The sequence below is a fragment of the Hyperolius riggenbachi genome, chromosome 1, assembly GCF_040937935.1.
Source record: "Hyperolius riggenbachi isolate aHypRig1 chromosome 1, aHypRig1.pri, whole genome shotgun sequence".
Lineage (NCBI taxonomy): Eukaryota > Metazoa > Chordata > Amphibia > Anura > Hyperoliidae > Hyperolius > Hyperolius riggenbachi.
In genome coordinates this window covers 345,944,541-345,966,828 of record NC_090646.1, presented here as the reverse complement: position 1 = coordinate 345,966,828, position 22,288 = coordinate 345,944,541, and the positions used below count along the sequence as shown (strand labels likewise).

Sequence of the window (22,288 nt, the reverse complement as noted above, 5' to 3'; positions counted from 1 at the left end):
TATACGGTAGTTGTTTTTTTTTTTTTTTATTATCATTATTTTAAGATTTTTAATGCGTACGCTATGGTAAGGCTTTTTATACTATTAGAAATATATAGCTTTTTATATTCATATTATTTGCAGCAAAGTAGGTGGATTTTTAGGGTTAGGCACCACCACAGGGATCTTAGGGTTAGGCACCACCAGGGGTGTCTTAAGGTTAGGAACCACCAGGGGGGTCTTAAGGTTAGGAACCACCAGGGGGATCTTAGGGTTAGGCACCACCAGGGGGTTCTTAGGGTTAGGCACCACCAGGAGGGTCTTAGGGTTAGGCACCACCAGGAATTCTTGGGGTTAGGCACCAACAGGGGGGTCTTAGGTTTAGGCGCCACCAGGGGGGTTTAGGGTTAAGCAACACCGGGGGGGGGGGGGGTCTAAGGGTTAGGCATAGGTAGAGGGAGCATTCTGTGTGAGAGTAGGGTTAGGTTTAGTTGTAGTAAAATGTTGGTAATATTTACACATTTTTTACTATAGTTATTATGAATGTACTTAGAATTATTTTTCATTGTTATAAACAATATTTTCAGATTTTATTACATGAAGAAATGATAAAAGAAGTTTATAGACAATATTATACAATTACGATTATACATATACTGTATTATCGTTTTCAGTGTTATAAACTATATTTTCAGATTTTTTTAACACAAGAAGAAATGATAAAAGAATGTTATAGACCATATTATACAATTATCGCAATTATACATATATTATCATTTTCAGTGTTATAAACAACATTTTCAGATTTTTATAACAAGTAGAAACAATAAAATATGATTATAGACAATATCATTACATTTTGGATACACTACACGCCCTTTTTTCCAAGTGGACTATTTTTTGATGTATGCATGTTCGGAGACTTCTACAGATGCCTAAAGTGAACCTAAACACTTGATTTTTTTAAAAACATAAAAACTGCAGTAGAATTGCTTTATAGTACGGTCAACTTCAAGGGATCTGGCTAAGTAGTTTACTATATCAGAATGTCTCATACATTGTATGTCCATACAGGCGCATGGTCGGGACCTGGGGAAAGAGTTTACTATAGTCAAAAGTTTACTATATCAGAGTTTACTATAAAGAGATTCTACTGTATTTCCAAGTCTTCCCATCAGCTAGGATTGTAGATCTGTCTTTAATTTGCTTCTGCGATGTCTGATTCTAGAGATATATATTTACCGCCTATATTGTGATTCTGCTAATGTCAGTAGTAATGACCAGTAGAAGCTGGCTTCCTGCACTGCCTACCTCATTTATTATTTATTTATTGTATTTATAAAGCGCCAACATATTACGCAGCGCTGGACAATAAATAGGGATACATACAATATTTAGGGGTGACATACAGCAAAATGGCAATACCTGAATACAATAAAGACCAGATCATGCAGCACAGTATGAGTACAAGGTAATGCTTAGTCAGTCACTGGAGGGGAGCATGGAGATTAGGCAAGTTAGGTTCACTCAGATGCCTAGCCTAGATGGTCCTTTGGGTTCACAGTAATGGAGGTGCATGATCAGGTTGGACACAAAAGGAGGAGGACCCTGCCCAAAGGCTTACAATCTAAAGGCAGAAGTAGGGACACGAGAGGTAGGAGACCAGAGTTCAGCTGTGGGTTTAGAGCACTTGTGAGGGGTAGTAGGTCAGAGTGAAAAGGTGAGTTTTGAGGGCTTTCTTGAAGATGTTGAAGGAGGGGGCTGCCCTAATGGGTGGAGGTAGGGAGTTCCATAGTGTTGGAGAAGCTCTTGAGAAGTCCTGGAGGCGTGCATGGGACTGGGTGATGCGGGGGCGGTTAGGCGAAGTTCATTGGAAGAGCGGAGTTATCGGCTAGGTGTGTACCTCTGAGTAAGATCGGAAATGTAGGTTGGACAGGTTTTGTGGACAGATTTGTAGGTCAGACACAGTATCTTGAATCTGATTCTGGACTGGATAGGAAGCCAGTGGAGGGATTCAAGGAGGGGATCCGCCATGGTGGAGCGATGGGAGCAGTGGATAATTCTGGCTGCCGCATTCATGATGGACTGCAGTGGGGCTGTTCGGGTCATAGGGAGACCAGACAGCAGGGCATTGCAGTAGTCAAGGCAGGAAATTAGGAGGGCATGGATGAGGAGTTTGGTGGTGGCAGAGGTCAGGAAAGGGCGTATCTTAAAGATGTTACGAAGGTGGAAGTTGCAGGACTTTGTGAGGTTTTGGATGTGGGAGTGAAGGAGAGTGCGGAGTCCAGGGTGACACCCAGACAGCGGGCTTGAGAGGTAGGGTGAATGGTAGTGTGGTTAACAGTGACATGCACATCTGGGAGGTTTATGGATGTCCGGGGTGGGAAGATCATAAATTCCGTTTTGTCTAGGTTTAGTTTCAGGAACCTAGCGGACATCCAGGAGGAGATGGCTGATAGACAGGAGGAGACCTTGTCCATGGTAGTGTTGGATATGTCAGGGGTGTGGAGGTTTTATGTAAGAAAAGAATCCAAGGCAGAGGAGACCAGCACTGCTTCAGTGTGTTTATTGGCGATTCAGTCATCATATCACTGTAGATGAGTGCATAGAGTGGTACTTTGCAAGTGGGCTCCATGGCAAAGAGGCTGGCCAAGATGGCCTATTTTGTGCACATTGCACTTTTTCACAGCTCAGCCTTCAGTGATGGCATGCCATAGTAGCTTTTTGGATAACTACTTTAAACTACATACACATTTTAAAATTTTCTGGGCTGAAATGGTTGATCCAAAAGACCAAAAAAGTATACAGGTGTCCAGTGACGTCCCTTGCCTTACCTGTAGTGATCCGTCAGGGCAGATCTCAGTCACTCAGTGCCATTTGTTTCCTGCAGGAATTCCAATGGAAGTTTCCTCAGTGTGATGTTACTCAGGCATCCTCCAAAGCAGAACATGCCGCCTTCCGGGGAGCTGTACAGGGGTCGTTCCAAAGCTGCCACTTGAAACATTCTCTAAAGATCAGTTCAGGTGACAACAATTGGGAGCCCTGAATATGTAAAACTGCTTGATGATGAGTGTCATTCAATCTGTGTTTATACATAGAGATCTCAGCGAACGGTTCCCGAACCGTTCGCCAGCGAACACCTCACCCTGTACTACTTCCGGGTCGCTATGACCAGGAGTAGTACGGCAGCGCTGCCCGGCGGTGCACGTCCTAGATCGCGCTCCTGTTGCCGGGCACTTTCTGCGCATGTGCGTGACGTCATGAGTGACGTCACGCTCATGCGCAGAGAGTGCCCGGCAACAGGCGCGCGATCAAGGACGCACACCGCCGGGCCAGCGCAGCCGTACTACTCCGGGTCATAGCGACCCAGAAGTAGTATAGACACATAGAGATTCACCCGCGAACAGTTCGGGCCATCTCTATTTATACACACTGTCAGTTAATAGTTGCATGTCTATGTGCATGCATAGTCATGTTGCAGAGGTGAGCTGTGAAAAAGAAGCATTGCATTGCTTCCAATAAACAGCAAGCTGACTTATAGCATCCTGACTCCCCAACCCCTTTCATCAGGGGCATAGCAATCGCCATAGCAACCATAGCAGTTGCTATGGGGTCCGCCCGAGCCCTACGTCACAGGGGGCACGCAGCAGAATGCCCCCCTAGGACCTGGAGGGAGAGCTTGGTTGCACGTCGGTGGGGACGGGGCATGCGCCCTCCCTCACCTCAGGCTCTCCCCTCTGCGCTCCCCTCCAGCATTAAATATCATGGTTATGCAGGCGGCGGGCAGCGGCAGTTACATACCTTCCGTGCGTTCCAGCGTGGACGTTCCTCTATCTAGCCTCTGACGCGACTTCCTGCATAACCACGATATTTAATGCTGGAGGGGAGCGCAGAGGGGAGAGCCCGAGTTAAGGGAGGGGGGGGGGCGTCCCCCCTACCCACCGACGTGCCATCAAGCTCTCCCCTCATGCTGCGACCCTTCCAGCCCCCAAAAACGGCCCTGAGCGGGCCCGGGGGGAGGGGCGGCCTAACCTAACCTGGGGGGTGCTGCCTGTCACTCACTACCTAACCTGGGGGTCCCTGTCACTCGCTACCTAACTGGGGGTCCCTGTCACTCACAACCTAACCTGGGGGTCCCTGTCACTCACTACATCACTGGGGGTCCCTGTCACTCACAACCTAACCTGGGGGTCCCTGTCACTTACTACCTAACCTGGAGGTCCCTGTCACTCACTACCTAACCTGGGGGTCCCTGTCACTAACTGGGGGGGCTCCTGTCACTCACTACCTAACCTGGGGGTCCCTGTCACTCACTACCAACCTGGGGGTACCTGTCACTCACTACCTAACTGGGGGTCCCTGTCACTCACAACCTAACCTGGGGGTGCGCCTGTCACTCACTACCTAACCTGGGGGTCCCTGTCACTTACTACCTAACCTGGGGTCCCTGTCACTCACTACCTAACCTGGGGGCTCCTGTCACTACATACACTGGGGGGTCCCTGTCACTACCTGAACTGGGGGGTCCCTGTCACTACCTGAACTGGGGGGCACCTGTCACTACTTACACTGGGGGCTCCTGTCACTGCCTGAACTGGGGGGCACCTGTCACTGCCTGAACTGGGGGGCTCCTGTCACTACCTAAACTGGGGGGCTCCTGTCACTACCTAAACTGGGGGACTCGTGGTGCTACCTTAACTAGGGGGCACCTGTCACTACCTAAACTATCCAGGCCAGCCAGGCCAGCCAGCCCAGCATCACCACCAGCCAACCAGCCCAGAATCACTGTCAAAAAGGCCACAGCATCACCACCAGTCAGGCCAGCATTTACTTCAACCAGCCAAGCACAGCCCAGCATCACCGCCAGCCAGCCCGGCCACAGCATCACCACCAACCCAGCCACAGCATTGGCCACAGCATCACCGCCAGCCAGGCCACATCATCACTGCCAGGTGTAACGATCCGCTCGGCTGCCTGCGCAGGCAGGCAGCCTTTTGATCATTATTCAGGTCTGCATGCTGCAGGACTCTGGAAAGAAGACCTTCTGTCAGTTTTGCAGCTTGTGCTTGCTGAGGAATTTGCATACGTTGTCATGCAAATTGCCTGGCCACATTCATTGGAGGCGTGTACTATAAGTACTATGTGTGTCCCACAATGCTTCGCTGCTCATAGAGGTTTGTTCCTGCTGGACTCACCTGGAGTGTCAGCCACTGCTATCTTAGTATAGTTAATTCTTGGGGAGTGCTCCTTGCATTCCTAGTTAGTGCACTCAGTTTGTGTATAATTTGTACTGCCTATTCTGTCCTGTCTTGTCTGTCGCGATTGCGCTGTCACCAGCGACGGTTGATAGCGAATCGCTCTGTCTTGTTTGGATCACACTAGCCTCTAGCGGTAGCGGCTGTGGATCCTTCTGATCTAGTTCCTGGAGTGTAAGCTGGAGCAGCGGTTGCTACCAGCTACCTCATCTGATCTGTCTTGTTTAGATCGCACTAGCCGCTAGCGTTAGCGGCTGTGGATCTTTCTGATCTGTGTTCCTGCTTGGATCACACTTGCTCTGGCGGAAGAGCAGTGGATCCTTTCTGCCTAGTTTCTGTTTCTTGTTTGTCTGTCTTGTCTGATACGGGCGCTTGCTGTAGGCTCGATGAGGTAACCGTTAAGCAAGCGTTCAAGTTCTTTGTTTCGTGTTTGTCTGTTGAAGGTTAGTTAGGCGTGCTTGTCTCTATTGTGCTTATCACGTGGAGACCGCGCATAACCGCGTGCACTGTTTCGAATGAGTGCGGTGTTCGCGGTTAGCTAGCGTTTATTATTTTCCGTATCTCCTCATTGTATTATTTGCTGTGCCTTTGCTAACCTCGTATTCTGTCCTGATCTGCCTTGTGTCTCGTCTGGCGATCGCACCTCTCGCAATCGCGTTCCTATTTCATATCTGCTGTTGTGTGTGTGCGGTCGCGGGGTGGCGACTGGATTGGCGCACACACATACAACCTGTCCCTTTGCTCATTCTCATTCGCAATCGCCTCTCTTGCGATTGCGTTCTGCGCTTCGTACAATTCCTGTCTGGCATTTGTGGAGGTACAGAGGATTGGTTCCTCTGCACTCCCCAGCGCCATCTGCCGACAGGAATTTCCCTCTACTGGTGCTTACACCAAACGCTGGGTTCTAGTATCTTGACACGCTTGTGGAGGACCTCCGCAGTGTCAGCGCACATCTTTGTGCGCTGAACACGGAGATATCCCACAATCGTTACACCAGGGCTTTCAGCCCACACATCATCCCCAATCCAGCCAAAAACAGTATTGCCAGGAACAGCAGTACAGGAGAATTCAGAAGCCAGGTGAAAGGTGTCTACCATATTAACCACTTGAGGACCCACCCTTTACCCCCCCCTTAAGGACCAGCGCTGTTTTAGCTGATCTGTGCTGGGTGGGCTGTGCAGCCCCCAGCACAGATCAGGGTGCAGGCAGAGCGACCAGATCGCCCCCCTTTTTTCCCCACTAGGGGGATGATGTGCTGGGGGGGTCTGATCGCTTCTGCCTGCCTGGGTGTTGTGGGGGGGGGGCACCTCAAAGCCCCCCTCCGCGGTGAAATTCCCCCCTCCCTCTCCTCCCTCCCTTCCCCGGAGATCCGAGGCTGCACAGGAACAGATCTGTCCTGTGCAGCCTCTAACAGGCTCCTGCCTGTCATGTGACAGCGATCCCCGGCCGCTGATTGGCCGGGGATCGCTGATCTGGTACAACGCTGCTACTGTTAGAAGCGTGGTACGAATGTAAACAAAGCGGACTATTTCCGCTTGTGTTTACATTTAGCCTGCGAGCCGCGATCGGCGGCCCGCAGGCTATTCACGGAGCCCCCCGCTGCTCGCGCGAGCGGCTGCTTCCTGATTAATTAGCCTGCAGCCGGCGACGCAGAACTGCGTCGCTGGTCCTGCAGCTGCCACTTTGCCGACGCGCGGTATGATTGCGCGGTCGGCAAGTGGTTAAGGGGGCATTCTGCCTATTTATGTGAAATGCTGTCTATTTATGTGCCTCATGACTGCTGAATTTGTCATGTTGGGGGCCTCACGATTGCTGAATTTGTCATGTTGGGGGCCTCATGATTGCTGAATTTGTCTTGATAGGGGCCTCATGATTGCTGAATTTGTCTTGTTGGGGGCCTCACGATTGCTGAATTTGTCATGTTGGGGGCCTCATGATTGCTGAATTTGTCTTGATAGGGGCCTCATGATTGCTGAATTTGTCTTGTTGGGGGTCACATGATTGCTAACTGTGAGGCTATGGGAAAAGCTGAATCACCATCATATGAGACAATAGCATTAAACCTACTTTTTTAGCTTTTTAAAACAGAAAATAAAACTGGGAGGTTATAAAAAAAAAGAATATATTTTTCAGGAGTAGGATGGATGAAATTGTTTATTTTCAACTTGGATTTCCCATAATGTTCATGTGTGTGTTAAAACGTTTGTACAGTATTTAGTTTAAATTGCTGTTGCCACAATACTTAGAGGGGTGTGGAATTTTGAGGTGGAGGGTCCTGGAGGAATGTTTGGGTGGGAGGTCCGTGGGGTTGGAAGGTCATGTGGGGGGGGGGCATAAGAATGTTTTGCTATGGGGCCCAGTCATTTCTAGCTATGCCCCTGCCTTTTATGCTTTATTAATTGAGAGAGGCAACTTTCGTGAGCCTGGAAGAGGATGGTAGGTGATAACATGGCAGGAGTTTGCCTGCACTTTCACTTCACAGTAGGGTGGGAAAGGAAGGGTGACCGACTGAGGTTGGCTGATTTTAGCAGTCAGCCAGTGGGAAGTGATTAATAAGTTGCAGACTCTGCTGGCTAATGGATATTCTTCCAAATGGTTATATTTTGCTTGCATGAGCATCCATGTTTACAAACATAAAGCTTTTTATGCTAGAATTAAACTGTACGACAGATCATTTGTTTTAACTCTAGAAATGTTACATGCCTCACGTCGGATACATGAAAATGTTGCCAGATTTTGGGTTACACAGGGTAGCTAATGCTGTAGCTTGCTTTAGTTGACAACATCTTGGAGAGGGCACATCGGGGCTTCCATTAAATAGAGGTGTGAGGAAAAAATGGGTGTGGACTGAAGCCGATAAAAGTCCAAACAATAAATACTGTTGTAAAATTGGGCGCCAAATGAAAACGAAAAAATATTTATAGTGATAATTTGGATAATAAAGTATTGGTAAACGTTATCGATATTTTACTACAGCTAAACCTAACCCTACTCTCCCTCTCCAATGCCTAGCCCTAAAACCCCCTTACCTGATGCCTAACCTTAACCCCCCCCTTAAAATTTTGGTTGGACAGGCCAGACACCCGCTATTTATCTGGCACCCAAACTTCTGCTTTTGGCGACCAATAACCAATATTTGCATTAGCGCCTATGGCGATCCCCAAATTGTCCATTAGCTGCAGGCCCAAAATTTCCTGATTCCATATCAGGAACCGCACCCCTCTTCTTATTACAGTACACTTATCACTATTGATGATGCAAAGGGTTGCACAGGGAGCATGACTGAAGTGTGCTGAAAACTTTGAGCCTAGCACTGGTAGTTCTTTTCTTACTGATGCCCCAAAACTCTTCCACTGCTGCTAGAGTTGTTTGCCTATAGCACTCCAATGACAATCTATTTGTGGTGACAACTGAAATTTTGTGGAGTGTCCCACTCCCAGAATGCATCGGTGCATGTGCAAGTCAAACAGGCTTTAGTTATTCACTGATGTCCAGATTTTTGGAAATTAATAAATGTTGTGTTCTATTTCAGAGTCCTGCTCCAATGTTGTGTGCCCAGGAACACATTCATGTGTTGTGGACCAGACAGGAAGTGCTCACTGTGTCATGTGCCGTACCTCCCCATGTCCAATGATTGTCTCTGACTACATGCTATGTGGGAACAACAATGTTACCTATCCTTCTGCCTGTCATCTCAGAAGAGCCACTTGCTTTTTAGGAAGATCTATAGGAGTCCGTCACTCAGGCAGTTGTGCAGGTATTTGCTGTTCTCATGAACTTCTGCTCCTTTCATTAAATGCATCCATATGGAGAATGATACATGATTGACATTAGTTTATAAGGCAGTATATATTAGAAGCCAGGAAAGAGTTTCATGTGAAGCAGGTGCAAAGGGAATTGGAAGCCCCCGTTAAAAATGGCACCGCCAAAGGCAGAAATGTTAAAAGCCACGATTGGTGGCTATAAAAAGTCAATTGGGTGCTTGGAGGCCCCCAACGTTTATAGCCGCTAAGTACTGTTTATAGCCGCTATTTAGCTTTCTATAGCCGATATTTACCGTTTATAGCGCTGCTTTTGGTGCCATGGCACCAGGGGTGGTTAAAGTTAGGCACACCAGGGAAAAGGGGGTAAGGTAGCCACCAACAAGGGGAGGGCGGCGGTTTAGGGTAAGACATCGGTAGAGGGAGGGTACTGTGTGAGAGTAGGGTTAAGACATAGTAAAATATTGGTAAAGAATACATATTTTTTCACTACAGTAATTAAGTAGTATTATATCAGTAATTTTACTGATATTCTACAAGCGGCTATTTCCAGCGCCCCTTTTTACCGGACTTCTCTTTTACATGTACGCAGTTTCATGACCACATAAGACCAGAGTTGAGGCCTATTACACGGGTTTTTCTAAACTAATTGTGGGAAGTGCAATACGTTTTATACTACTTAGAGGTCTGTGTTATCTCTTTATATCTTATTCTGAAACTGTGTTTGGTTGTAATGATTGCCTTGTATCCTCATTAGTAAAGAGTTTTCTGCAGTCTAATAATTACTGATGGCTATTTTTTCCTCTGTGTTTACTTACAGTGCACTCAAAATTTTCCATGGAGCTAGATGACGCAGTAAAGAATTATGTGTGAAGTCATCATGATGTCACAGTGATGTCAAAATGAGCACACGGGCATTCCATGTGTATATTGTACATACCGTGAGGCATATTTATTAACTGGAAGTGTTATTTATATATGTATAAGACAGACTTCGCTACACAAGGGCGCTGATAGCAGGGAGAAAGAGTTAAACTTATGATATCTTGTAGGGAATGCTATCGTTTATTAACCTGTTTCCAGTATGTATTGGTGGATGTTGCCTACTTATAAAGGGTACTTAGAAATAATTTCTTGGGCAACAAATGTAGTCCCTCTCTGTGTTCTGGGGTTGCACTGTGACAGAGGCAGAAGGGTCTGTGATGTAGAGAATTTACCTTGTACTATGCTATACGTTACTGTAATGGTACTTTCAGGTTATACGAGATCACTGGTCTACTATCACTTTTTGATATAAAAGAAAAAGCTGGATGATCTCTTTAACAATGCATCAGAGACAGAAAGAAACTGTAATCCTGACATTGTCAGGTAATAATACATAAGGGGAAGTATAAGGAATGGAGAAATAAGAGTGATAAACATGTGACATTCATTCAGAATGCATTGCTCATTGTAAGACTATTGTACCATGCGATAGGAAAATATTTGCTGCTGGCACAACTGATGCCGGCATATGACAGCCACATCAGCGGGCTTTCATTTAGTGCTTAATCCCCACCTACTGTTTACAGTTTCCAATGTCATTTGCATTTTTAAGTTTTTGATGGCAACAGATCTCAGTGCTGTTTTTTTTTCTATTTTTCTATCTCTTGTGTTTCTTCTGTATTTTTCCTTATCCATGACATTAAAAGAAATCAAATGTATGGTATCCTTTATTTCTTTCTTTCTTCAGTAATCTTGTCATGGTTTTTCTGAGTACAACTCATCATGGATATTATTATTTACAAGTGTTATTTTTTCATTGACAGAACCTGACACTTCACAAAATCAAATAGACAGATAGAATGATAATAATGCCAAACTTCCAGCACTTCCTTCTGTTTAGAAATATCTAAATAGTTCCTCATAACCACTTCTGTGCATCTGCGAATGCTTAGAATTTCCTAATGCTGTAACACCAAGCATTTATTTGACATATTCACGTTACCAGGGGCATCGCTACACTGGTGCCAGAAGTAGCACAGGCCCCCCTGCTTTATACTGTGCCCTTCCCCCCACCTCGGGCACCTCTGTTTAGCAACATACAGGTGAAGGTCTGCCATTGTTAAAAATTGTAAAATTTAATGTACACAATTCCACATAAATAAAAAGGAAATTTTTCCCTGAGTAAAATGTGCTATAAATTAATTTTCTCCTTTGTTGTTGTCACTTACAGTAGGTAGTAGAAATCTGGCAGAACTGACAGGTTTTGGACTAGTCCATCTCCTAATGGGGGATTCTCAGGATTTCCTTTTTTTTTTTTCAAAAGCACTTGGGGAACGGCATGTACTCAGTCTAACTGCCAGAGTAGTGCGGATACAGGTGCGCTTTTGTAAATAATAAGTTAAATACTGAGAATCTCCCATGATGGGATAGGCTAGTACAAAACCTGTAAGTTCTGTCAGATTTCTACTAACTACTGTAAGTGACAGCAACATAAGAGAAAAGTAATTTATAGCTCATTTTACCCCGGGAAAAGCCCTTTTTATTTGTATGTGTTTACATGGAGTTCTAATTTTTTATTTTTTTGCGATAGTGGTCCTTTAAACGGTACCCGAGGTGAGAGGGATATGGAGGCTGCCATATTTATTTCCTTTTAAACAATACCAGTTGCCTGGCAGCCCTGCTGATCTGGCAAAAGTAGTGTGTGAGTCGAAACTCTGGAACAAGCATATGGCTAATCCAATAAAACCTGTGTCAGCTGAGTCAGAGCACCTGATCTCCTGCATACTTGTTCACGGTCTACGGCTAAATGTATTAAGCCTCATCTACACGAGGCGATCCGGCGGCTCGATTAGCCGCCGGATCGCCTCTTCCGCATCCCCGTGCATACCCGCCACGTCCCGTTAGCCCGCACGTGTGCCGCATTCGATGCACCCTCGTCCCCACCCGGCGCGGCTTATCTTCCGCTCGATTCCCTGCCAGTGTCCCCTCGTGGGGAACGAGCAGGGAATCGGCGGTGGCGAGATTGATAAGGCACATCGCCGAAACCTCACCCCGTGTAGACGGGGCTTTAGAGACAGAGGATCCGTGTCTCTAATACTTTTAGCCATAGACCCTGTACAAGCATGCAACGGATCAGGTACTCTGACTCAGCTGTCACAGGCTTTACTGGATTAGCCATATGCTTGTTCCAGAGTTTCGACTCAGATACTACTTATGCCAGATCAGCAGGGCTGCTAGGCAACTGGCATGGTTTACAAGGAAATAAATATGGCAGCTTCCATATCCCACTCACCTCGGGTTCCCTTTAAAGTGGATCCGAGATAAGTGGATCCGAGATAAACTTTTAAAACCTTTACTCATTGCATAATTGTGTTCCTTTCATATAGTTTATAGGGCATTCCTCAAGCCAAATACTTTTTTGTTTTTGTTTTAATACTCTAATTGCCTAGGAACTAAACAAGCCTCACCCACAGCTTTTCAGAGTGCCTTAGCATTTTCAAACAAGCAAGAGCTTACAGGAGCTCAGTCTGGGCAGGAGGAGGGGGAGGTGTTACTAGCCATTGATTTCAGAGGCAGAGGGGAGGAGGGAGGCGGAGAGGGGACTGAATTTACACACAGGGAAGCTGATAGCATCTCCAGCCCTTAGCCTGTGTGTAATGTGACAAACAGAACATGGCTGCCCTCATTGTATGACAGGAATAAATAATCATAAACTTTTGCAGCTAGATATGCTGTGTAAACTATCTAAACTTTAGATAAGATATATAGACAAGTAACTTGTTAGAGTTAGTTTTTCATCTCGGATCCGCTTTAACTGTTTCCAGGACTAAACAGGAAAAACAAGCTTTCTCAGCTATAGAGGTAAGGAACTACACAAATTATTTTTAGTCTCCCTTCTGCATCCCCCCCTTCTTCCCCTCCCCTTAGGGCTGGTGCACACCAGAGCGGTTCTGAAGCGGTTTTTAAAACGCTTGCAGGGCGGAAACCGCTTGGCTAATGAAAGTGAATGGGATGGTGCACACCAGAGCGGCTCGTTTTTTCCACAAACGCAAACTCAGGGGTTGCAGCAGTTTTTAGATTTCTGAGGCATTTCTGCCTTAATGTGAAATTATAGGAAAGTGGAAAACCGCTCTGAAAATTGCTATATCAGAGTGGTTTTCCAGGCGTTTTTGTTACAGTAGCTGTTCAGTAACAGCTTTACTGTAACAATATATGACATCTGCTATACAAAAACACTCCAAAAAACGCTAGGCATGTTTAGAAAACCTGTCTAAACATGCCTAGAATCGCTCTGAAAATCTGCTTCAATAACCTCTAGCGTTTTGCAGATCTGCTAGAGGTTTTTGTGTGCACTGGGCCTTAGTTCAGTGCGTTTTGCAGGCAGCCTCAGCTATGCACAGGTGGGGTAATTAGTGTCTCAGCTAGGTGGATTCCATGTAGCTGAGACACTAATTACCCTACCTGTGCATAGGTGAGGCTGCCTACAAAACATGCACCGTTGGGGAACCACAAGGACAGGTTTGAGAAACACTGGACTAGTCTGTGACTTGTCCACACAGCTTGCTAGGAAGGATTGATGTGTGCCAGCCTAATACATCTGTAGTTAAAGGGTTACTTATAGGATTTGCGAGGTGAAAAAAAATAAATGTAGTGTGAGAAAACGCGGAAAAGCCGCCGCGGGTGCTCAGAGCAAGGCGGCTGATTCCGCGTCCAACACGGCAGGTTGCGTGCGTGGGCCTGCATCCGCTAGCATGACTGAACGCGGAGAAACCGCCGCATGTCCTGAAAACAAGGCGGCGGATTCCGCATCCGACGCAGCGGTTTGCACGCATAGGCCTACATCTGGCAGTATGGCTGAACGCGGAGGAACCGCCACATGCTCTGATAGCGGTGCGGCTGGTTCCGCGCTCAGCACAGCGGATGGTTTGCAGCACAGGTCTGGTGTGGCTGGGACTGATAGTCCACACAGGTTCAGAAGGACGCGCGCGCGCTGAGAGGCAGAGCTTTTCTGACAGCCGGAAGTAAGTCAGCTGACCAAGCCGGTCAGCTGACAATTCCACCACTTCCCATTGGTCCAGCACTTAGGGGAGGCGCTGGAGAGCGCCTTGCTATATATACTGGGTGCTGGTCATTCTCTGGTTGTCTGCCGTTGCGATCACTACGTGGAAGCACTCAGACCTTTTTGTCAGATTCTGTGTTATTCTCTAGACCAGTTCCAGGGTGTTGATGATCACGGACCTCACACCCCAGATTAGGAATACTGTATATTATCTGTGTTATTCTTCAGACTAGTTCCAGGGTGTTGATGACTATGGAGCTCACACCCAAGACTAGGAATTAGCTTTACCATCCTGTTATATCTTCAGACTAGTTCCAGGGTGTAGATGATCAAGGAGCTCACACCTTTAGACTAGACAATTGTTGATTATTTGTTATGACCTTCTGCTTTTCCTGACCTCTCTTCTGATCTCTGATTTGGTACTTCGCTATATCTGATACTCCGTTGCCAAACCCTGTGTGCCTTAGGATTCCGTATCAGTCTCTTTCCTCTGTATCTGATCTGTCTGTCTGTTGCCGACCTGGCTTGTCCGTCCTCGAGAATTATCTCCTTTGTTTAGAGATAGTTCACAGATCTGTCAGTGACACTCCACCATTGGTGTCACTCACACTCTGGTCCTTCCCACTCTCAGCCTGACTCCTCCCCTTGGGGAGCCTCAGGCCTTTGGAAGGAGCCTGTTCTTTGGGAAGTATCTCTTACTGCCTTGCACCCTCTATACGGAGGCTCTCCTCAAAGTATTACTGTTGCACCAAACACTCATATTACTCAGGTGTCCAGAGGTTAGAGATATATCTGATTCTCGGTGATACTGCAGATCACCGGTAATCAGATCCTCTCTGTGATACACCGATCGTTACATGTAGCTTTACTTTCCTGGGGCTTCTTTCAGCTTCTAGAAGTCATTTGTGTCCCTCGCTTCATCTACAGTCATCTCCTGCTGGCAGCCTCTGAAGGATTGCCAACCCATTGGTCCCGGTGAAGCAGGTGCGTTCTGGCATAGGGCGTGCACACATGCACAGAAGTTGGTGATCCTTCAGAGACTACCAGCAGGACCCAGGAGAAGACTGGAGCTGCAGCAAGAGGCACAAGTGACTTCTCTGACTGGTTTGAAGAAGCCCCAGGTAAGTAAAGCTACATTTAATTTTTTTTTACCTTGCAACTCCTTTAAGTGGAATAAAATATATATATATTAAATGCAATCTGTAGTGAAAGCAGAGGAGACACCTACCACAGTGTCTGCTCTTTGCTAATGTCTTCGGGTTCCCGGCTAATCAGCCCATTAGTTTTGCTAGTCACCGGCGAGTAGCAGTGCCTGACTGTGCTCCACAGCTACTCAGATGCACTCTCGCTACATGCGCATGCAGCATGCCTGTGTTTGCATATTCCACATCACATCAGGCATGCACTTATTGTTCAGAGCTGTGCCCTTAGGCATGAACAGCGCTTTCACTGACTCTGCTTGTGCACTGCAGCTGACCAAAATAGTGTTAGAGCTACCTGTATAAGCTATAGCTGACATCATGGCCAGTTCGGTGACTCGAAAGCAATATCGGTAAATGGCTTCATTTTGGAAGTGATTTCAGAAAAAGAAACGCAGCATTTACTGAAGAAATGGCAACACTGGAGCGGCAATAATACAGGGTAGCGGACTTACATTTAATAAGTTGAAAACATTTATATTTCAGATATCTGCTCACTTAAGATTTCCTTTAAAGGACCACTATTGCTTAATTTCATAATGGCATTATGAGAAAAGTGGTATTTCCGTATGCATGGGTGCACTTTGTTTTTCAGAGCAGCCTTTCAGTTACAGAGCTGAATTCTCTTGTCAATTTCTTATCAGCTCATTAATTCACTAGCTAGCCAGACCAGGACATACCATGTTTAGCATAGGTAAACCAAATGTAAATTCTCTCCCTGTAACAAGAAAGAAACTGGGTGTTCTTTTCATTAGACCAATAAAGGAAAGTTACACTGGCTTTGTATTAGTAATAAGCTAATTGTCGGATTACAGAAAAGCAGGCCGGGTTACAGAATAGTACAGAGAAGTGAATCCGGTATTCAGCATTTCACTTTGGATCTTGAGGGATTCCCTTCTAAGAGAGGTAAAAGAAAATAATTTGTCAGCTGAGACACACACAGGGCCAGAGGAATGGAGGTTTTTCAAGTAGGCCTACAACAAAATGGCTACTGGAGTCTACATTAAAGCGGATCCAAGATGAAAAACTAACTATAACAAGTAACTTGTCTATATATCTTATCTAAAGTTTAGATAGTTTACACAACAAATCTAGCTGCAAACAGCTTTAATAGAATATGATTCTTTCTTCTTGTGATATAATGACAGCAGCCATGTTGTTTGTAAACATTACACAGAGGCAGGTTTATCTGCATCTTGAGCAAAAAAACCTAATCCCCCCTCCTCTTCCCCTCAGCCTCTGAAATCTCTGGCTAGTAACACCTCCTCCTCCTCCTGCCCAGACTGAGCTCCCATGAGCCCTTCCTACTGTCTGAAAGTGCCTTGGCTCTCTGAAAACCTGTGGGTGTGGCTTGTTTAGTTTATAGGGAATTACAGTATTAAAACAAAAACAAAAAAGTATTTGGCTTGAGGAATGCCCTATAAACAATAGGAAAGGACCCCAATTATGCAATGTGTAAAAGTTCATCTCGGATCCACTTTAACAGACTCTGGCGGCCATTTTGTTATAGTCCTTTATACTCCTATGGGACAGAAAGTGAAAGCAAGAGCCGTGATGGGAGGAGGAGGAAAAGCAGAGGGGAAGAGAGACCTTCAGCCACACATGGTGAGTGAGAGGGAGAGAGGCAGCATTTTAATAGCAGCCACTGACAGCAGCAGTACCAGCAACCTCAACAACAACCTCACCATGCCAGCAGCAGCCTCTCCCTGCTCCGCAGCAGCCCCATTATACCAACAGCAGCTTCTCTATGCCCAGCAGCAGTCACTCTATGCCCAGAAGCAGCCCCACCATGCCAGCAGCAGTGTCATGGTCAGACAGTTACCTGTCCAGGTAAGGTGGCTGGCACATACTGATATTGGCAGGCATCCCCATACACCTGTGTGGGTCTCTAGGAATGGAGGTTTGGAAGTTTGTGCACATGCGCATATTGGGTTGTGGGGTAAGCTTTGGCACCGCAAGGCGTTGGCATGCTGTGCGGGTGTGCGCGTGAATAGGCGTCTGTTGTACATGGTCTTGTGGGTTGCGTGTGCAATTGCACATGTGCGTAATTGAGTAGCACGTGGTGCATGGTGAGCTATGCAATTCGCGTCTAAAGGCCTATTTAAGCCTGGAGAGTGGCACTCTTCAGTCCTGCTGCAGTCTGGTTAGTGTGCGTTTCCTGTGACTTGATCTCCTATCTGCCTGTTCTGCTGTATGTTGACCCCTGACCTAGAACCCACTCTGTTACCAGTTCCTGCCTGTCTACAGAAGTTTCCAGTTATCAGCTATTGCTACCATATGCATCGGTTGCTAAGTTATTGCAGTCCTGGAGCGCTCTGGTGCCATCCAGGACACGCATTTGGCCATCAAGCAGGTTGGTTTCCAAGCACTTCTGCCCCTTGTCCATCAGTTTACCCTGTGCTTACCCCAGGGTTGCTAGGTGGTAATTCACATAAGTAGCTGTCCTCTACATGCCAGTCTCCTACATCTCAGGTACGTGGTTCTCCTTGTAACAAAATAAAACAGCACTGGAGAGTGGTACTCTCCAGGCTTAATTAGGCCTTTTGGCGCAAACCACATAGCGCATCACGCACCGCGTGTTACTTAACCCCCCTGGCAGTAATCCCGAGCTGAGCTCGGGTAAGGACGCAGGGGCTGAAAGTGGTAAGCCCGAGCTCGGCTCTGGCTAGCTAAAACCTCTGCTCCTGTGGTTTGCCTGGGTCCCACGTGCAATCAGTGCTGGCCAGCAGGACTCCAGGCTTCTCTCCCTGGCCACCGATATCCCCTTTACCTCCGCTCTTGATCTCGGCGTCCAGTCAGGATGTCAGAGCGGATGTACGTCATCGGTGCAGCGCCGAATTTTTAAAGTGGACCTGATCTCTCGCACAGGACAGAGGAAAACAGAGAATGTCACCCTGCATGTATGTAGAGATTTAAGCCTGCCAAATCCCCCATCTGGATGCAATCTCTTGCAGGGCAGAAGGTAAACATAGAGAAATGCGCCCTATATGTATGTAGAGAGTTTAGCCTGTCTAATTCCTTATCATATGTCTCTAATCACAAGTTTTCATTTGATCTCTCCCCTGTGGCACATGACTGCCATGGCAGATTTGAAAGCACAGGATGTTAACAATATAGCCATTTGGTTCCCAACTGCTTCTGAGCTAAGTGCTTCTGCTGATCTGCCCTACTGTTACTGATTTTTGCCTGGATTTTGACTACTTTTTGCCTGCCGCCTGCACTGACTTCTAGCTGGATTTTGTCTACTCTCTGCCTGCCGCCTGCACCGACCTCTGCCTGGATTTTGGCTTGCGGCGGCAACGCTTATGCAGCAACACATTACTTTTTCATGTGCAGAAACTGCCCCGGCTCCACTTGTAGAGACTTGCACAGCTGCTAACTATGTGCCAGCCGCCTTACCAGGACAGGTAACTGGCCATGACAAGCAGCCCTACCAAGCTAGCCACCCACCCACCATGCCAGCAGCAGCCCCTTTATGCCCAAAATCTGACCCTGGAGCCGCCACTGCACATGCCTGTGGTTTGCAGCCGCGTGACTGTATTTAAAGTAGACCTGAGATGAAGGGAATTGAGTTTTAGCTACTGGGGGCCTCTTCCAGCCCCCCGTAGTCTTTAGGGCCCTCGGTGTCCTCTAGGCCCCCTCCGTTGATCCACTGTAACGTCTGCGACCCAGCTAGGTCATGCACTATCCAGGCCTTGCGCCTCCTTGATCATGCATCTGTGGCCAAGTGCACAGACTTTACAAACTAAACACATGCAGAATGCGATTTGAGGAAACTTTGCCATTGTCCACGACTCAGCTAGTTGCAGACTTTATTTGGGGTAAAAAAAGAACAATGGAGTGGACAGTGAGAGACTTTAACCCATTCAGGTTCCGTCGTTTTCACGTGAGAAATGTTCACCTCCCATTCATTAGCCTATAACTTTATCACTACTTATCACAATGCACTGATCTATATCTTGTTTTTTCCGCCACCAATTAGGCTTTCTTTGGGGGGTACATTTTGCTAAGAGCCACTTTACTGTAAATGCATTTTAACAGGAAGAATAAGAAAAAAATGGAAAAATTCATTATTTCTCAGTTTTCAGCCATTATAGTTTTAAAATAATACATGCCTCCATAATTAAAACTCACGTATTGTATATGCCCATATGTCCCGGTTATTACACCATTAAAATTATGTCCCTATCACAATGTATGGCGACAATATTTTATTTGGAAATAAAGGTGCATTTTTTCCATTTTGCATCTATCACTGTTTACAAGTTTAAAATAAAAAAAATATAGAAATATTTCATCTTTACATTGATATTTAAAAAGTTTAGACCCCTAGGTAAATATTTACGTTTTTTTTTTTTTATTGTAATGGTTTTTTTTTTTTATACTAAACATTTTATTAGGGTACTTTTGGGAGGGTGGGAGGTAAACAATAGATTTATAATGTAAATGTGTGTTAATTCTGTGTTTTTTTTTTCCAGGTGTAGTATTACTTTTTGGCCACAAGATGGCGGCCATGAGTTTATTTACATGACGTCACTCTAAGCGTAGCACGCGCTTAGAGTGACGCATCAGGAAGAAGACGTCCAGAAAAAGCTCAGCTTCCGAGAGAAGCTGTCGCTTTTTCAGCGGGGGAGAGGAATCAATGATCGGGCTCCGTAGCCCGATACATTGATTCCTTGGCTACCGAATCCGCGGCCGGGAGTGCGCGTGCACGCGCACGATCGGCCGCGGGGGCGCGCGGTAGCGCGCATGGTTCCTGGACGTAGAAACTACGTCCAGGAACCAAAATAGGTTAAAGACTACAGGGGCTGGAAGAAGCACCAGGTAAGTAAAACTCCACTTTTTTCCCCCTGTCTCAGATACACTTAATTTCTCTGGGTTTATCGTTCGAGCTTGGGATAACTTTCTAATGATCTGTACATATTTGTGTCAGAACTTTTCAAAAATCATATCTGTGGGGTATTTTTTTTTAACTAATTCTCCCCAAAGACAATTGGCCTCAATTCACTAAGCTTATCTCCTGTCTTTAATAACATTTCTAGAGTTGTTACCATGGTGATAAGGCATGTAGTATTCAGGAAACATTTTACCTCAGGCAAACCTAAAGTTAACTCTTCTGTCTTTAAGTTAACTCTCCAATCCTAAAATAACTCCAGAGTTAAAGACAGGCTGTTAATTAACTGCATGTGAAAATAACTACAGAGGAGATAAATTAACTACAGAGGAGGTAACTTAAGGAATGAAGAGATAAGATAACTCTCTCACTGTGTGGAGGTAAGTTTTCTCTTGCCTTATTGGCTCCAGTATGATCTTAGTGAATTGAGGCCAATAGCTGTTTAAATATCTTGTGTTAGTTTTTGTTCTAGAATATGGCTCTGCAGTTAATATAAAGTGTCCTCTATTGCCACCTAGCAATTGTATGTGGAAATGCAGTTTTCATTTTAGTCAGAGACATCCTTCTTCATCTGAAACACATTCCTCCTTATTGTGTTTAACATGTTTTAACTAAAATGTTTATTTATGAACATTAGGCAAGATAAACACATATGACATGCATGAGCAATTGTTTGTATTAATTATTTACATAAATGAATGCAAATACATGCACTTGTACAAAAATGATCATATTTGGTGTCATCAAATAATTCAGGAAAACTTTTCAGCTATGAGCAGAGTATATTTCACGCATAAGAATAGGGCTAACTTTAGACCTGCATAAGTAGGCATTAACTGATACCATGCAGCCAGTTTTTATATATGTAACGCTGGGAGCACACAATACATTTTTTCATTCGGTCGGCAGGAATCGGGCAATTATTTCTGACATGCCTGATCTGTTTCCAATTGAGAAAAGGATTCATTTTGCGAAATTATCATCAGAAAATCAATCCCTTTATTGATCAGGAGCAGTTTGGACATGTACGTGGTACCACTTCCTGTCCAATCAACCATTGATCGGACATGAAATTGTATTGTGTGTTCCCAGCATAACAATGTGGGTCTATGAATATCAGATGCTTCCCCAGGCATATAAATGGGTTCCAAGCAGGAAGAGAGGCAAAAAATGCACAGCTCCTTCTCCATTCTGTTTGCCCACACCTATGCCCTTTAGCATTAGGTGAATGCCTCACAAGTAAGGGGTGGCATCAACTCCTGTCATTCCCAACATCACCCCCAGAAAAATAATGTGTTCAGTCCCAATGAATATGGTGCTCAGTGTCAATGAACATTGCTCACTCACTGTGTAGTTGTTCAAATAGTGGAGCATAAAGGTGGATGAAGCAGTCTTAAGCCACAGACCCAAGCATCCACACCAGTTAGGAGGCATGACCAAAAGGTGAAGGAAGAGGATTTGCTGCTCCCCCCTTCAAATCCACAATATTAAAGAACATAAGGGCAGGTGAAGAGAATGGTGGGCACATGTTTGTTGCTACTCTTCCTGCTTGTTTGTGGTTCCTATGTTAGGAGGTGGGATGGGATCTAGGATGCTTCAAAAATAATAACAATATGTACAGTAAATAAAAGGTTTATTCAGCTTTAAACATGCAGTGACAGCTCTACTGCATTTTTAGTACCTTGGACAGCAGGGGTGTAACAATAGACCCTGCAAGGGATGTCTCTGCAGGGGGCCCAGAAGCCTCTGGGGGCTTCGTGGGGGAAAAAGTTTGAGAGACTGACAAGCAACTAAGGGCATGGAGAGAAAACGCATTCTACTCTCATATCATTGTTATGTTGACTGCATGTGTCTACCACACAGATAAGGAATCATACACACTTTGGAATTTGTACACTGTCCCTGCTCCCTAGGGTTCATATCGTAAAAAACATCTGTCTCACACTGCAGCAGTTCTGATGACTTCATGCACAACATTACAAACAAAGGAGTCACAGTTGTAAAAAAAAGTTGTAGACCTTCCCTCAGAATAGATTCCTAGATTCTTATCACACACACTCTAGTGAGCTTATGGTGTGTGATTACTGGACACAGTGGAATGGGGAAGATTGATGTCTGACTGTCACTGCCTCATTGAGAGCGTGTTGTCTCACATG

The 22,288-nt window shown here is 45.7% G+C and overlaps 1 protein-coding gene across 2 annotated transcripts in view; it reads left to right on the top strand.

Moving 5' to 3' along the window:
* Positions 1-10,698, top strand: part of FSTL3 (follistatin like 3) — a 71,693-nt gene extending 60,995 nt beyond the window's left edge. For both annotated transcript variants that reach the window (XM_068271242.1, XM_068271241.1), the window contains exons 4-5: positions 8,767-8,991; positions 9,816-10,698. In XM_068271242.1, the coding sequence (XP_068127343.1) occupies positions 8,767-8,991; positions 9,816-9,868 (278 nt within the window). In that variant the 3' untranslated portion in view covers positions 9,869-10,698. The remainder of the gene's footprint in view (positions 1-8,766; positions 8,992-9,815) is intronic.
* The last annotated feature ends 11,590 nt before the right edge of the window (positions 10,699-22,288 follow it).